Source organism: Mycteria americana, chromosome 1 (genome assembly GCF_035582795.1).
Source record: "Mycteria americana isolate JAX WOST 10 ecotype Jacksonville Zoo and Gardens chromosome 1, USCA_MyAme_1.0, whole genome shotgun sequence".
In the NCBI taxonomy this organism is placed as follows: Eukaryota; Metazoa; Chordata; class Aves; order Ciconiiformes; family Ciconiidae; genus Mycteria; species Mycteria americana.
This window is the reverse complement of record NC_134365.1, coordinates 51785074-51801801: the sequence shown is the minus strand read 5'-3', so window position 1 is coordinate 51801801 and position 16728 is coordinate 51785074. Positions and strand designations below refer to the sequence as shown.

General features: G+C 41.4%; 2 protein-coding genes across 11 annotated transcripts in view; both read left to right on the top strand.

The window, feature by feature from the left end:
* Positions 1 to 8334, top strand: part of FGD6 (FYVE, RhoGEF and PH domain containing 6) — a 74817-nt gene extending 66483 nt beyond the window's left edge. The window contains exons 20-21 of one of the 2 annotated variants that reach the window (XM_075497369.1): positions 2321 to 2469; positions 5213 to 8334. In XM_075497369.1, coding sequence (XP_075353484.1) covers positions 2321 to 2469; positions 5213 to 5249 — 186 coding nt within the window. In that variant the 3' untranslated portion in view covers positions 5250 to 8334. Of the gene's footprint in view, positions 1 to 133; positions 181 to 2320; positions 2470 to 5212 lie in introns of those variants that run through there. The other variant, XM_075497375.1, reaches the window with a different exon arrangement.
* A 2839-nt stretch (positions 8335 to 11173) lies between these two features.
* The window catches only part of NR2C1 (nuclear receptor subfamily 2 group C member 1), a 55238-nt gene continuing 49683 nt past the window's right edge, over positions 11174 to 16728 (top strand). For 5 of the 9 annotated variants that reach the window (XM_075497246.1, XM_075497286.1, XM_075497238.1 and 2 more), the window contains exon 1: positions 11175 to 11362. The gene's annotated coding sequence lies outside the window, so the exon portion shown is untranslated. Of the gene's footprint in view, positions 11363 to 11926; positions 12053 to 16728 lie in introns of those variants that run through there. The other 4 variants (XM_075497258.1, XM_075497262.1, XM_075497277.1 and 1 more) reach the window with 3 other exon arrangements.

Here is a 16728-nt window from a genome sequence, read left to right as displayed (position 1 = left end):
TATGATCTAGAAACAAGCTATAAAATTAGATCACCTTACAGCAATTGATCTGATTGCGATGTAGTATTTTGAAAAGGCCCAGTGAGCTTGGTACCATAATACGCTGATATAGCTACGCTGTTTCTGATTCCAGACCTAGCTTTGAGTACCTCTGCACTGCACACCATTGCACAGTTGTAGGTATGTTCTGAGTCAGTTGAATACATGGGGGTCTGTTTGGATGCATCACACTGGACTAGTGGCAAAGCCAACATTATAAAAGCATCTTGAAATATCTTGTTCTGCAGTTCCATAAGGTATTTTGAATGCTTGGAAAATGGGCAAACTAAATCTCTCTACTTCTCCTCAAACTGTTGTCTTCAGCCTGGAGTTATTATTTAATATACAGTGCTGCAGTAGAAAAAAAGAAATGCATCTTATCTAATGGCATTTGCTTTTTTATTTAGAATGTGTAGTCCTATTGCAGTGTGGAATAATCTCTAACCTATATATAAGCTCTGCACATCCCAGCATGTGCTGAGGATGTAGTTTTATTGCATCTTACAATGTTTTGCAACATATATAGCTGTATTGTAGCACTGGAAGATCTTGGGTTTTGCTTTTTTGTATTGTATGTTACAGTTTGCTAATAGCTTTCAAGAGCAAATATCCAAAGCATCTGCTTAAAGGTATTGCTATCTCTTTCAAAATGTAAGGCCCAACCTATCCTGACTAGATAGTGTAAAGTGTAGTGTAAAGAATTACCCTTCTTCACCCCCACTCTGGTGTGTTTCCTGGTTTGTGCTCAGATTTGTTCCTGGGTTGTTCCTGCTGTAGTGCCAACCTTTATTTTAGAACTTCTGAATTATGTCCAAAACCTGTGATGTTATTTCCACCACAGCCTTGGGCAATAGTAAAACAACCCAAGTAGTTCTAAAAATATCTTAAATAATTATGTACAAAACAATTACTTTTGCAGAGATTTGAAAAATATTTTAGAGCATTGTGTCTCTTCTGGCAGTTGCAAAGGAGACTTTGGCAACTATAAAGAAAGGCATATTAGTCTGTGACAGTGACCTTAAATTTTCTTTTGCTTGGCTTCCTCTAAGATATCAGCCTTCCAGAGTAGCTTCAGTTTGCAGCTCACAATCACAAAATTAACTCTTTCCTGTTTTCTTTAAAATAAGGAATATCTGTCCTTATTTTTCATCTTGATGAGCCATTGCAGGAGACATTGTTTAGAGAGTCTCAAGGGAAGGTCCAGTGTGGCCTTAGCCAGGAAACCCCACTTAAGATACTTATATTAATTCCAAGTGATATAAAGATTAGTGGTAAAAAGACCACTTATTAGTGGTACAAAGACCTAAGATAGTAAAACAGATTGCTAAGCCTTACTTGACTGTTTTCCAGCATCAAGAAATGCTGCTTTCACAGGATACTCTTGTTTCCATGTAGAGGCAATTACCAAAGTCTTCACCTGATGTGTCAGTGTTTATGTACATTCTTTACTTATTTTTTCTATCCAGAAGCATTGCAGGACCCTGCCTAGTTATGAAACACTGTTTTGGAATTTGCACAGGACGAAAATACTTTTATTTTTTTTCGTTCCAAAAACACTATGTGTTGTATTTATTAATTAAAAGACGAGTATAAATAAAGGAATTGAGTTGTATGAGGAAGGGAAAAGGTTGCCTCTTTAGCCAGGTTTTGAAATTAAATGGCGAGAGTAAAAAGGTACAGCTTCTCTTGCTACTCTTTTCTAGCCAACCACTTGTGAACACTCACCAACCTTCTTTCCCTATCCTGTTAATTTTCAGCAACAGAAAGCAAAATAAGTTTAGCCATGAAAAGTATTTGGAGTGTGACTCCAGTGCTTGAGTACGTAGGTTACATCCATAGCTCCTCCTTTTAGCATACTCAGTGCAGCGATTAGCATCCCATATCACTTTTAAGACATGAAAACTCACCAGTAAGGTTGTTGGAGAGAGCACTGGGCTAGATGGACCTTTGGTCTGCTGCCAGGCAGTAGTCCATCTTTTGATACAAGAAGTCTTTACCGGGTAGAACGATGAGACTATACAGTGAAAGACAAGGTAGATGTTATCAGGGAAATAAAAAGAGGAACAGCAATGTTGAAGTCTATGAGGTTTTGTTATTTCCTGCCCCTGATTCATGCATGGAGACTATAAAAAGCGGCATTTTGTGCATGACTATTTGTAACAACTTTTTTGTTGTATAATCTGTTGCAATGGTATGGTGCATGAGTAAAGTCTAAATGCATTCCTTGGTATGTCTTACGAGCTCTAATTTTGTCTTGTTTGCTTTTTTCCCCATAAAATAGGATGTGGCAGCATTAGAGAGCCAGCCTTTACTTGGATTTACAGTCAGTGAAGTAAAAGATGAAAACTCAGAGTCTAGAGTGTTCCATTTACTGCACAAAAACACTTTATTTTACATATTCAAAGCAGATGATCCCCATTCAGCTCAAAAGTAAGAAGCTATTTGAATTCATTTCTGTTACTTTTTGCTAGAAAATGTTTCAGAAGTCATGAATGTTAATATTCACAGATTAGCATGTGTACAAAAGATGCATAATATATAATATGTAAATAAAACTTTTAAGTTACTTAAATGCAAGGTCCTGGTTTCATTAGGGCTTCTGAAATGCTTTAAATGAAGAAGCAGACTGTCCTCTGCAAAAGAATGAATGTAGGACAATGGAAAAGTCTAAGATAAAATAAGAAGTCTTCCTCTTTCCTAGCCCACTCCTCTATGCCTGGTCCGCTCAAGTGAAAATTGAATGTTACCTTTGGAGAAATCCAGAAAATGTGTTTTAAGAATTAACTGATGTGTCCCCTTTTTTATTTCCAGCTGTAAATTTTAGTTATTTTTAATGAATATACAGCAGTGAAAAATAAAGCAAACCCTAAAAAGTAAGGGACAGAAGTTTGAAGTGTGTGTGCAGATGTGCATGAGCACCTAGGCATGCTTAGTATGTTCGGACCAAAAGCTTGAATTCAAAGAACACTCACACAAGCTGTTTCATTTCAAGTCCTGCTGATGTGTCCGAGTTTGGAGTCATATTGATCGATGTATGGATTGTGTGTGTTTTATATAAAATAACCTAGAAACTTGGTCATTAATCAGTAGAAAACATTTGCTACATGAATCATGGAGTAAACTAGAAATGAGCATGGAAGTAATACATTTAGGTTATCTTGCCTACATGCCTAGCTTATCTGACTGGTTTCACTGCAGTTTTCCCAAATGAATTTTACATTAATAAAATAGATTTCATGCGCTACCTAGTCCATTACTAATACTTAAGCATTCAAATGGCTGCAGGTATAGTTTTGTGCAAATAGGGATATTCTAAAAAACAGTACCCAGGGCTACTGAAAATTTTGAACAGCTGAGAACGTGCTTAATGACATTTCTCTACACACAAAATCTGTAAGTCTTTATTTGATTTTTGGGGGTCTTTTGTCTTGCAGATGCACACAAATGTTTCCTTGTTAATTAAGATAGTATTCTCTTGTTTCTACTGTGTCCTCATTTGTACTATATAAAACAAAACTAAAAAAATCTAAGGCATTCAATAGCTTTGTTTTCCTATTCAGACAATGGCTTTTGTCATTAGTACGAAAACTTGAATTTGGACATATGCTATTTTACTGACGCTAGGAATAACATTAAATACTTTAAATTGCAAGCTTTCTCCAAGTATTTAATATCCTTAGGAGATTTATGCTGAACCTCCAGAATAAATGCTGCTTTGATAGCATTAAAAGAAAAACAAAGAACATGCTGTTGGCCTGTTTGTATCAGTGGACACTATTTTTTTTTCTGTTAGGGACAAAGAAATATCTGATATATTTATGTAAGCACAGTAATAAATTTTAACAGATGTTTACTTTTTGATGAGCTTTTAAATTTGTTAGTCCAGTACCATGTTCAATGCTTAAGCTGTTCACGAATTTGTTGTATTTGTATTCCATTTTAGTTATTTTTAATGAATATATGGCTGTGGAAAATACTGTGAGCCCTAAAAAGTAAGGGATAGAAGTTTGAGTTCTGTGTGCAGACAGGCATGAGCACTTACATGTGCTCAATATGTTAATACCAAAAGCTTAAATTCAAAGAAGGTGCACACAGTTACGAAGTTAAACACTCAGGACAAGGAAGAGCCAACATCTGTGACTAACATTTAGGTACCCTGTGAACACTAAGACAGGGCTGAGTTTCCATCATAAAGATAATTTTACAATCTTTGTCTCATTCAGTTCTTGCAAGATTTTCACTCAGGGGAAAAAAAAAAATCAGTATGTAGGCCCCGTAACTTTACATGCACACTGTACAGCCTTCACTCGGAAGACAGAATTATTCCATTTTTTACTGTATTTGTCAGTGTAGCATCAGAGTGCTTCAGAAACATTAATTTTTGCAGCATCCTTGAAAAGGTGAGCATGTTTATCACCCTCATAATCAAGTAGGAACAGAAACCACAGCTATAGGGAGTAAAAGTATCTGGATATTAACTTTGAATTTTCAGTTTGAGACATCTTGGATCAGCTGTTTGGGACTTCCCCCCCTTTACATATACTTATATTTTCACGGATACAATGTGCAGGGCATCTGTTAATATGTGATTCAGTAGTAGCACATATTGTGTGTGTGAATACAGGGGAAGTTCTGTCGTCATGCAAAGGCACCGTTCCTCCACCCCAGCCCATGTGCCCGTTGGCTTCCTCCCTCAGCCCCACTAGCCCTTCACTAATTCCCTTGTACCAGCTGCAAAAGCAGAGGGCATGGGTTATGCAGATGGCTACCTCAGTTATAGTAGTGTCCTGATTCATCTCAGATCATGCTTGCAGTGAAATAAAAGAAGGGAGTACTGGGTTTTTTTAAAAGGTATGCAATCATGTTATTAAAGTTGGCAGAACCTTGGCATATCCTACTTTTTGAGCATTTGACTTGTTCTTTATGCATGTAACTTTGGTTTGGAAGAGGTACGGAAAAAAGTTTCTATCATCTGGCCTTGTACTGATAGCTAATACATCTCTAGCAAGCTTTGTATGTTTGGACTCATTGGATAGATTTCTGGCATTTGCACTAACAGACCAACTGGTAATGGAAATATGATGTTACTTCTTGTGTGAATCTGTAGCTAGTCACAGCAGTGTGATTTACACTTTTACCAGCAACTTCCTAACAGTGTTTAATTTTCTAATAGGTGGATAGAAGCTTTTCAAGAAGGCACCATATTGTAGCAGTGTCAGCATCGTGTCTGCAGGTTTAAAGGAAAATGTCCAAGGATGGTGGTAAAACAGAGTACAGCAGCTGTTCAAAGAAGTGGAATCCTGCCGTCTCAACCTACACAAAATTGTATATTTGTCAGAATTAGGAGTTGTTGCATTTTTAGTGTAAGGTAATATTTTTTTAAAGAATTGTGTGTATTTCTGTGTTAATACAAAATGTGTTATTTATTAAATTCCAATGTTTACTTTAATGGTCAGAATTACTTGTGAGGTCTGCAGTGAGGTCCAAAGTGCCCGTGTCTTCAGAATGGCAGGTAGTTGGTCAACATATTTATAAAGTTTGTGCTTTTTTAAAAAACAAAACAAATCTATTGCAATTGTACAGTTCCTCATGATTTTTGTATAGGTCTTGAGCTGCTGATGCTCACTTTGCAATTTAGCAAGAACAGATCAGAATAGGAATTTCAAAGGTTTTGGATCTTTGTTGGCTATGTAAACTCCTTTATGAGAAGTTGTGTAATATTGCTGCTCCTTTCCTTGAATGGCAGTTGAAATCTTGCGTACCAGTACATTAAAACAGTACAACGAATTCTGCATCACAGAAGCAATTGCAAAGTACAGTTCAATTATTAAAAAAGAGAAAAGGAAAAAATATTTTAAAACAGACTTTGCAATTACAGAGATAAGGCACTAGAGCTTTTACAGTACTACAAATGCCAAAGAGACTAAATGAGTTATCTTCAAACAATTGCAGGATATATTTTCTTTTATGTTTCCAGTAGTAATTTAAAGCAGAGTAAAAACCACATTTTTTATATACAGGGAAAAGATGAAATATCTTATTTGTTTCAAAACTTTGTGTCAAATGAGTTCTGTACGCAGTATGAAACACTGTATAAACTATTGTTCAAAGAACATTAAAAAAATATATGCACCCCCCTCTCCCAAAATTTTAAACTATTGTATATTTAAATGTTATGTTTAAACTGGAATTGCCATACCAAGAAAACCCATCTTTTTTAGTGCAGATGGCATTGAAATGTATATCATTCTTTGAAATACCTTTTGTTTACACTATGATTTGTTCTGTTTGACACTTTAAAACACAATTCAGTTTTGGGTGTTTGGGGTTCTTTTTTCTGTAAGAAAATTGTCAGTATACCTCATTAGGAAATATTTACTGATGATTCTGGTGCATTTATTTAACTTTTGAAAATTTTTTAACACTGTAATAGCATAAATGGAACAAACTATGAAAAACACATGAGAAGAAGACATTTTTATGTCAAATGCGATGCGTATGTAGCCAGTTAATTTTACCATATGAAACATTTCTCAGTAGTCCTCTGAATCAGGCTAGCTGTGGTAACAGAATTAAGAGCAAATCACTTTTAATTAACAGTTTGAACCCATGTTAATAGCTATTCTGTGGCCTCACAAAGAGAACAGGTGATAGAATAGTTAGTTATCACAGAAAGGCCAAGAATGAAAATGCAAACCAAAATTCTCTTATTCCCTCGAATACCTCAAGATCAGGTCTAAGTTACTAACATAGCTCTGAAGAAGCTTGATTTGCCAGAGCTTCTGTTAAGTTAGTAGCAGGCTTGCAAGCCTAATGCTTAATATTAAGCATACAAGTAATTCCATTCTTCAAGCATTTCAGTTGAGTACCTTTCTGCATCAGGGACTTAAGGCTGTAGATCTGGCTTCCCTCATGAATGCTAGAGACTTGACCGGATAGTGTTTGAAATTCAGTGGGAGTCTGATCAAAGCCTTTATTCTCTTTTATTTTAATACAAACATGATACATGAATATTTTTCTCTTGTTCTGTATAAAGGGCTTTTACTTAATTTTCAAAACCAGCTGCTGACTGAAGCCACGTAAGCTATTAGCATGTCTCTTCAGGGTGATTTCTGACGTGGTTTTTACTGTATCCAAAACAAAACTGATACCAATGTAACATAGATGTGATGTGGCTCTTCCAGTTGATGTTATCAAAGGGAAGAGCTGCTTAATATTTTTATAGAGGCTGCACACCAACTAAGGTGGAAAGCCATGAACTGGTAAATGAATCAGAAATTTGGCTAGGAGCAAGCTAATTTAATTTCAATTTATGGTTTGATATTGATCTCCCTGCTGCAAAACAGAGCAATAGAAGTCAAATACATACTGATTAAGGTGCCCAAGTTCTGCCTTGTGTGGTGTCAAACTACCTCTCAAGGATTTGGTGCAGAGTGAGAAAATAAAGTGTTCTGTAAAAGTCAGAGGACTTCCTCCAGAAGCAGCTGATCAATCAAAAAATCTTTCTGTGACAGAAATAGATTGGAACAGAGCCTTAAAAACAATAGTACACATATTGCAGTCTAATTCTGTGTGAAATAAATTGTCTTTGTAAACATGTTTGACTATTTCTTTTCCTTTCTCCAGCACTAGTGCTTTGTGTCATAAGAAGAACCCACAACACGGGCATTTTCATAACATATTCAGATGGTTGCTTTTCAGACTTACCCTATTTCTCCAGCTCACCTCCCATCTTGATTCATTACCATCAAAAGTCAAGTATTCACTTCTTGATTTGACTAAACACTAAAGCAAGACCAGAAGTTTTTAAATACCTGGCTACCTCTTCTTATAAGAATCTATAGTTAATAATTAATTTAAGATTGGTTAGTAGAGTATGAGACAAACATTAGCATTGAATATTAGTTCTAGCATCTTATTCTTGAATAAAGGGAAGGTTCTAGGATTCTGAATTCTCTTTAACTTAAAACTATTTTTTGTGCTCAAAGGACTTAAAACAAATGGATAGCTGAGCAGCTATGGAACACGTTTTACTAAATATTTTTTGTGTATGGAAACTTGATTACTCAATTAAGTATATTACATCATAATGTAAAGAGATGTTTGGAAAGACACATTCAATGCGTTTGTTTGCCATAACTGCTGTCCCCTGTATTTACCATCCAAATAGGCTTTTATTTGGAGCAGTCCTAAATCGTACTGTCTAAATGAAAGAATAGAATCTTTATTTTGTAAATGAAAACAGTTTAAAGTTCTTGTAAATATTCCTGTGGATATGTATCATTTTTGTATAAATAAATTCACATTAGTTGAGTCTGCATCGTTTCTTTTAATATTTTCAGGTTTTTATGTATTATGTAATTCATGTATTCATTGATTTTCAAATGGCAGAATTTGCTGTCATTATCCTGTACATCAGTCTTGCTTTAAAATTTGTACTATGTTTTACCCTTAGGAACAGAAAACAGCCTGAAAAGGTAGGCTGTGTGTACAGACTGACATTGCTGCTGGATCTGACCACCTGAAACAGTAGTTTTAAGTGAATTATCTTGCTCATGTCAGCCAAGACACCACACACTCTCACCACCAAAACTGGTGTCTTTGCTACAAAAATTATTTCCATCTTCCTGCCCTCCTGTCTTTCCTTAGCTGCCTCTTGCTGTCTAGTTCTTCACTTTCTGTTCCTTCTTCCCCAGCCCCCCAGACTAAAAGTCCATGCATGCTTTCACGAGTTCGTGATGTTTGTTTTCTATAGAGCCCTTCCACAACTGGGTGCAGAGCCTGTGCTGGAACGTGGCTTGCAGCCAAAATGTGACAATCCAAAAAATTGCTCCTGAGCAGTCCCACCTGTAGCACACAAAGCAGTGGGGTTTTGTCTCCTGAAGCCACCTCCCAGCCCTGGGGCATGACAGCCCTTCCGAGCTTCATCAGCCCAGTGATGAACAAGGCTCCATATGCCAATGTGCTGTAATGCAGTGTGATTTACAGGTCTATGAGCAGAAACTAGCTGCAGCAACAGCTGACTAGGATACATAAACCCACAGAGAAAGCACTTCATTAATGCAATATTCTTGAACATTTATCAGTGGAGAGAAGACAGTTCTGGAACACAGGATGCAGGATGAGAGGGCTGTTCTCTGTCTCCTGGTGAATACACATGCCCATGGCAAAGACAGCATCTTAAGAAACCATCATTCTAAAGAATAAAGGGAGTTAGGTCTATGTGACAGTCAAATGACGGGTGTTACATTAATAAATCCTTTTGCAAAACCGAGTTCTGCTGTGTCTATTAAAGTATGCCTGAATCGCAGTTTCTGTTGGCGTAAGTATTTTAGCAGGGCCTGTAAGGGAGAGATTTTTCTGTCAGGTTAGTTATGCTGCCTCCTTGTACTTCTCTAACAGATGTTTGAAAGCAGTTTTTTGATAACTTGCAGTAACAGCATAAAGGGTTTTGCTTTTCTGCATGTTTTTGATAGGGATGTTCTCTCTTGTAATCCTGGCTGACACAGCTATGTGGATGTGCCTTTGTAACACAGATCAAGTATGAATTGGGTCACTTGCTAAGAAAAAAAAATCAAAACTTGTTTTATTGGTTACAGTGACACTTCTGCTCTATTGAGGATATCGGAGTATTTGTCTGAAATAAGCTTTGGTGCAAATTCCTTGATATTGGTTAAATTAAACTGCAATAAGCTTCATTTAGAAAGTGGATGTGCAGCTCAGGCTAGTTTGGGAAGTGACAAGTACTGTAAATTGAGAGTGCTGTAACATTTGACACTTTCAGAAAATGCTTAGCAAGTTAATTGCTCCAATTTAAAAATTTTTCATAAGGTTCATTTGCATTTGGCTTTTGGGCATGTGATCACAAAGCAAAATACGATGCTCGCAAGTACTGACTGATCTAGTGATCTTGAGCTAGGGTAGGTAGCTGCAAGTGCAACTGTGGGACTGGGGGTGGGAAGAAAAGCAGTACAGGAATTGGCAAGATAAGAGCGTGAATGATTTTATTAATAACACATAGATTGCTTGTATTCGTTGGGGTTTGTTCATATCTCTGCTTCTCAAATGTTGATGCTTACGTCGTCTGATTTGATGAAAGAAATTGCATTTGTAGAAATTGCATAAAAGGAATTTCAGATAATGAAATTGTGCATACAGCCCTGGTGGCCCAAGTGATCTTGAAGTTCCTGCTGATCTCCAACCACAGCTATACAATCTTTATTGAACAGATGGAAAAGGGGAAAAAAGGGACATATTTAAAGTATAAAACTCTTACTTAAAATCAAGGCCACTCAAATAATTAGCATAAACTAAGTAACCAGCTAACACAACTTTGGTCCAAACAAATGTTGACACATAGCCAGAACAGCAGTAAGTTGTTCTTTTGGCACTTTTTTGGAAGTCCTACTCCAGCCGGGAGGGCACTCATTAGCAGCCAGGCTCCCCATCGCTTTTCCAAACTGTTCAGAGCAGTGTTGACATTTAAGGAAGTCATTTGCTGCTGCCATGCTGGCGGAGAAAGACGGCTCTTTCAAACACCCCTGGCTGAACCTCTACAGTAACTGCCAGGGTAACTCACAGCGTGATGAAGCAGTTTATGTCTTCATCACGCTGCACGTTTCAAACCCACTCTGCAAGTCTCATCCATGTATTTGCCTCAGCGGGAACACCCCACCAAGCTACCCAAAGCCAAAAGCAAACGCTTTGCGCCTGGGATGTTGAAAGCCGACACGTTCCCGCTTCCTCGCGGAGAACTGCGGCGGGGATTTGGAGACTCGAGTTCTCCTCTGCATGGGCACAACGCCCGCAGAGCGACCCGGGGCAGAGCCATGCTTCCCCACCCCTGAGGGAGCTTCGCCTCAGCCGCCGCTCCCGAGGAGCCCTTTGCTCAGGGCCCGGCCCGCTGCCACCTGCCCACGGCACCCCCTGCCCCGCGGCCTATGCCCGGCGGCGGCAGCGCCCGCCAGCGCGGACAAAGGCCGCCCACAGCCCCGCGGCGGCGCAGGCCCAGCGCCGCCGCCTCGCCCCCGCCCCGGGCGCCGTTAACGGCCGCCGGAAGGGCGGGGAAGGTGAGGCGGGCGCGACAGCGGCGCCCCGGGCCCCGCCCCGCGCGGACCCCTCCCCGGCGGGCCCCCCGCCCTCCGCGCGAGGCGGCCGGCCGCGAGCGCAGGCGCAGGCGCAGCCGCCGCGGCGGGGAGGGGGCGGGGCGGGGCCGCGCCGAGCGGAGCCGAGCCGAGGGGGCGGGGTCGCGAACTCTGACCTCCGGGGGAGCGGAGCCGCCGCCGCCAAATAAACCCACCGGAGAGGCCGTTGGGCCCGCCAGGTGAGCGACTCCCCCAGCAGCGGACGCGGCCTCGCGGGGCGGCGGCCGGGCGCTTAGCGGTGCGGGCCCGTGGGGCCGCCGGCTCTGTGGCAGGGGCGCCGCCCGTCCCGTCCCGTCCCGCCTCAGGCCTCGGCGCGTCCCGCGAGCGGCCCCGCGCCCCCCGACCTTTCACCTACAGGAACCGCTTGCGCCTCCCGCCGTCCCGCATCCGGGCAGCGTCGGCTGCCGCTCCCCACCGGCGCGGCGGGCTCCGGCCCCTCCTGCTGGGGAGAGGGAGCCGCGGGGGGAGGCGGCGGCGGGCGATGCCACCCTCGTGCTGGGCTCCGGCCCCCCCGCCCCGGCCCCGCGCAGCCATTTTGTGCGGGGTGCCGTTCTGCGGCCCCGCTGGCCGCGGTGGAGGGCGAGCTCGGGTGCTGGCTCGCCGCCCCCTCCCCCTCCCCGCGCCGGCTCGCCGCAGCCCCGCGAAGCCCCCCGGGCGTGGGGGGAGGACGGGCCCGGGCGCTGGGCTGCAGCTTGGCCGCCGCGCTTCTTCCTCCCGGCGGCTGCCGTGCGCGGTTTCAGCCCTCCCGGCGGGGGAGGGTGACCGTGCTCCCGGCCCCCCCAGCCACTTTGTGCCTGGGGATACCCTCGCCCCTCCAATTCCCTCTTCTCGGATGTCTCTGTCGGGTGTCTGGGTTTATTTGGGTTAAGGTAGTACGTCCTGTGTAACACACGGTATTATTTTTATTGGGGCAGATGACCCTGTCGCTGTTCCTTATTTTGTCTCGTTGGGTGGGGTTTGGGGGTTCTTTCTTTTCTCAGTACTCTAATATATTGCTTTAAGTGTGAAAAGCACAGCCCTGTACCGCAGGGTAAACTTAGATTTGCACGTTGTCGAGGGAAGAGGGGAGATGGCATGGGTTCTGCAAATAAACTTACGCAGCAAGAAAAAAAAAGTGTTTTGATACTGGTTTTACTGCAAGATGAGTGTGTGGACATGATTCTTGAAAAACGGAGTTGGGCATTCTTCGTATGTGAAATCTCTGATCTGAAGCTACACTGATACCAGCATCACCGAGGTGGACTTGGGAGAGTGGTGTAGTAGGAAGGGTTGCATCCATGCCTATGATAGAAAAATAAGGTGGAAAAAAATTAAAATAGTTTTCTGTAGGACAGCTTCCTAGTTTTGGAATCAGCATTGTAAAGGTAGAAATATAAGTATGGGGGGGAGGCAAAACATCACATTACTGCAGTGGATGAGGCATCATTCACCTGGTGACTTTTCTGCAGTTTGTAATTTTGGATGACTTTTTCTGTAACCGCATTTCTACCTGAAAATAACTACAATTCTTTCCCTCCCGTTAGTCCATGGTAGCCAGTTGTGACATGAGATGTCCTAGTCCAACAGAGCATTTAGCCCACAGCTTGCTCGTTGCTGTACAACTTTCCTCGGGGACACTTGTTTGAGGGAAGTCTTAAGGTCTTTGAAACATTTGGCTGCTTCTGGCTGTAGCTCTTTCTCCAGAGACCCTCTGTTATCACAGGACTAAGTATTTTCATGAGATGGTGGTCATGTGTGTGCTGCGTGTGTGCACATGCATGGTAAAGTAAGGAACATAACTGGCATCACCTGGTGGGGTATGCAGTCCTCAACTGCTGCTGCAGTTCATGCAAACTGCTCTAGCTGGATGATTGGATGCCACTTGCAAGTCTGTTGCATTCTGCAACAACAGATCAAGATGCTTATTACAGGAAAGAGCTCACAGTAGATAAATTAACTAGCTTTAACTTTTCCCCTCAAGGCTTATTAATGGTTCTGTTTTTCTGGCTGGTTGTATTTTCTTGTGAATTGTTGTCTTGAAGGGAACAAATTTGGTGGGAGTTCTATCTTTAAGGATAGTCATAGTCCAGGCTAGATTGTGGGATAGGAGGGGAGATTGGTTTTTGTTTTGTTTGTTGTGGGTTTTGTTTGTTTGTTTTGTTTTTTAAGCCTACCTTGATTTTTCTGGTGAAGTTTCTTAGCCTCTGGAGACAAAGCCCTAAGCAATGTGTGTAACTCTGAAGCTGGCTTTGCTTTGGGGGAAAAGGGGTTGGACCAGATGAATTCCAGAAGTACCCTTTCAACATGAATTATTTCATGATTGTATTCTGTTATTAAAGTTGTATGGGGGGAGGGGCACAGGGAACCAAAACCAAACAAAAACCCCTTATACTGTAGCATGCAGTTAAATAGTTCACATGCAAAATATAACTACAGAATGCTTAAAGCTAATGTGCTTGTCCAGTGAAAACTGGCTTTCATCTATAATGTGAAATCTAAATATTTACACTGGTAAGATTAGTTTGCTTGTTCCTTATGCTGATACTCAATTTTCATTTTGATTTGTTGTGTGCTCATTGTATTGTGCAATTAAAGTTTGTGCAGCCAGTGAAATTGCTGGAGTTTCCTTACAGTTTGTGAAGGAAAGCAGGGTCCCTAAAGAAAGTAACCAGTGTCTAATGTCTGGGTCAAAAAAATCCTGAAAAAAAAAAACCAGCACCCCTTGCTTAAGGTAGGGAGCTTAACTGTGTATAAGGAATAGAGCGGTGTCAAATCTTTAACTTGTACACGTTTGTTCTGCTGGTGGACAAAGCATTGATCTCATCTGGCAGTGCTGCAGCTGGCAGAGGGTGCGTGTGCCTTTCCTGCTTCAGCAGCCATCCTGGCTTAGGCAGTTTTAATAGTAAGCTTTGCTAACCTGAGTTATTTTGGTTGATACAGGTCAGGGAGCTCTCATGTGAATATCTGCTTTCCCAGACCTGTGGGGGTATTAACAGCCACTGTGAGGAAGTGGTAAGCAGCTGGGGTGGGTGCAGGGGCCGCAAGCTCTGGCTGGCACAGCTGCTTGCATATGCTTTTTTTTTGTCACAGACAGGCTGCAGCATGCAATCCCACAGTGACCTATTAGGGAAAACTAAACAATACCTAAGTTACTTTCTGGTAAACTTTTTACATTTTTTTTTTCTCAGTGCTGTTTCAAGGTGCTTTTAGCACTTTAAACTTGTTCCTGTACATTATTGGCATAAGGTAAGCTGCTGCAAAACAGAATTTCATCAGTGTAAGAATGATGGATAAAACTGCAAAGGTACAGTTAATCAAATTCTTACTCTGGTGTATGCATACCTGCCCATATTCTTACCCTTCAGTCAGCAGCTTTTGATTCCAGATATTATGGTGTTAGATAGTACTTGCCAAACTCTTAAAGCAACAAAGGATTTATCTTCTGAAGAATCAAACTCTTAATTTCCAGTTCTCTGAGATTGGAAGGTTGCTTGTGCTTTATGAGCGAGTCCCATGTATCTTATGTTGCAGTGCTGCAGATTTTGTAAGGAAGTATGTTCCTTCCTGAAAATCATGGTCTAAGAACCATGAATCAATGGTTATTTCTGTATCAATATTTAGATTAATTTTGTTGGTTTGGCCAGGCCTTCTCTGAAAGGCTGTTCAAATTTGTTTAACTCAAATGGCTTTTGTTCAACTTGATAGTAAGAGAGGCTGGACTAAGCTAAGTATTTGACTGCCTTTGTAGGAAGTTAAACTAGAAACTTGAAAAACCACCAAAAAACTAGAGCCAAACCCTCTGCCGTTGTCATATTAGCTATAATTAATGGTTAATTCATTCCAAATAAGCTGAGGTTGCTGTTTATAGCCTAGCAGTAACTTTGTGGTGTGAAAACTGCCCTATTTGTTTTGGTAATATGTTTCCTTTGAACTATTAGCAGGACAGTGTAAGTGTCAACATGACATGCTTTCATTCTTGACTGACTTAACTGGAATATTTTTTCCAGAGTGCTTTACATACATGTTTATAGGACTTAAAAAAAAAACCCAAAACAAAACACATGCTTTCTAACAAAATCTAATCCTGTGGAGTTGATAAAGAAATAAACCAGGGAAGAGGAGGTTGATGATAGTTATAAAGGGATATTTTTATCTGAAACAATGTCGACACTGATTTACGGGAAGGATGTGTATGAAACTCAGGGGTTTTTTTTGAAGGAAGTTTCTGTAGATATGAACATGTGCAGGTTGTAAGGGGAGAGTTAGTAGTACTGTTGAATAGGTTTGAAAGTCCTTTCCATAGTGTACCTTCATGTATCGGCTGCCTCGTCTGTAGCTGTAGTTTGGTGAATGCTCTGAGCAGTCATATCACACCACACCTATATGGGCAATTTGGTGTTATACATAAGCTGGTGTAACAATATGGGCTTTTTCGAAAAGAAATGGTCTTGTTTCTGCTTCTACCTCCTTTTCTTGTGTTACGTATAGCAATTGTTAGCTGCAGGGTGAGTAAATTCAGATGAGTTTACCTTACAGCTATACAACCACAAGGTCAAATGCAGAGGGGAACAAAGCTGTCAGCTGGGAGTGGTGCTACCCCTCTTCATGGAATGCTGTAATTATACCATAGTGGATGTAGTGCCTCTCTGTGTTGGGAAGGAAGGGTTGGTACTTGCTGTGCTGTTTTAGCATAATCTTGTGTGTGCCAGGTAGGAGAACAGACCTGGCTGAACTTAATCCAGTGAAGGGGAAAGTCTTAAGTCAGATGAACTTCCTGGTCTGGTTCATTGTACAGCTTCAGCTCTGGTGCAGGGAACCAGTTCGGGTTTTTTTCTTCCTGTACCAATGGAGGATTTTGCAAGCTTCAGGTGCAGATGCAGGCTATGGCTGACATTACATAGGGCAGCTTGATCTGATTAGGTGGCTGCCTCCTTACCTAGCTCTGGTGTGTAGCCAGTGCTCATGTGAGTGGACTCAGCTTGCAGACAGTCCCCTTGCCTTTCCTTCTCCTTCCTTTCCCCCGTTGTTTGTGGGGCTGGTGGGCTGAATCAGCTCTGTAGCTGTTCAGGCAGGTTCTAGAGATGGCATGATAAAAGCAACAGGAGCCCAGGGCTAACAGTGAGGCTGTTCCTTTACAAACTCTGAGAATGATTTGGCAGTCTCCTGAAAATTGATCCTAGCAATTCTGTTTTCTCATATCTCCTCCCACTGTAGCACTTGCTTACATGAAAAAGCAGTGAGAGCAATGATTCTAAATTAATTGTACAGGCATGTCTGCAAATGCGTCTTTCTTTATTGCTGTGTGCCTTTTAATTATTCCCTTACGCTTCTGCAAGCATCTCATCTTCCCTTGCTTGCCTGCAGGTTTAGCTGCTTCAGTTTCCTGTGGTTATCTGTCTCTTACGTATGTACTCTCTAAATCTTGATGTCATGCGAATTTAATAAACAGTATCTAACTGGGTGTCAGGAGTCACATAAATATTCCTTAGTTCATTGATAAAGAGAATGTTACTCCTTTAAGTCTGCCAACTGTTCTACCATCTTGAGCAATATGGCTTATGGAAGG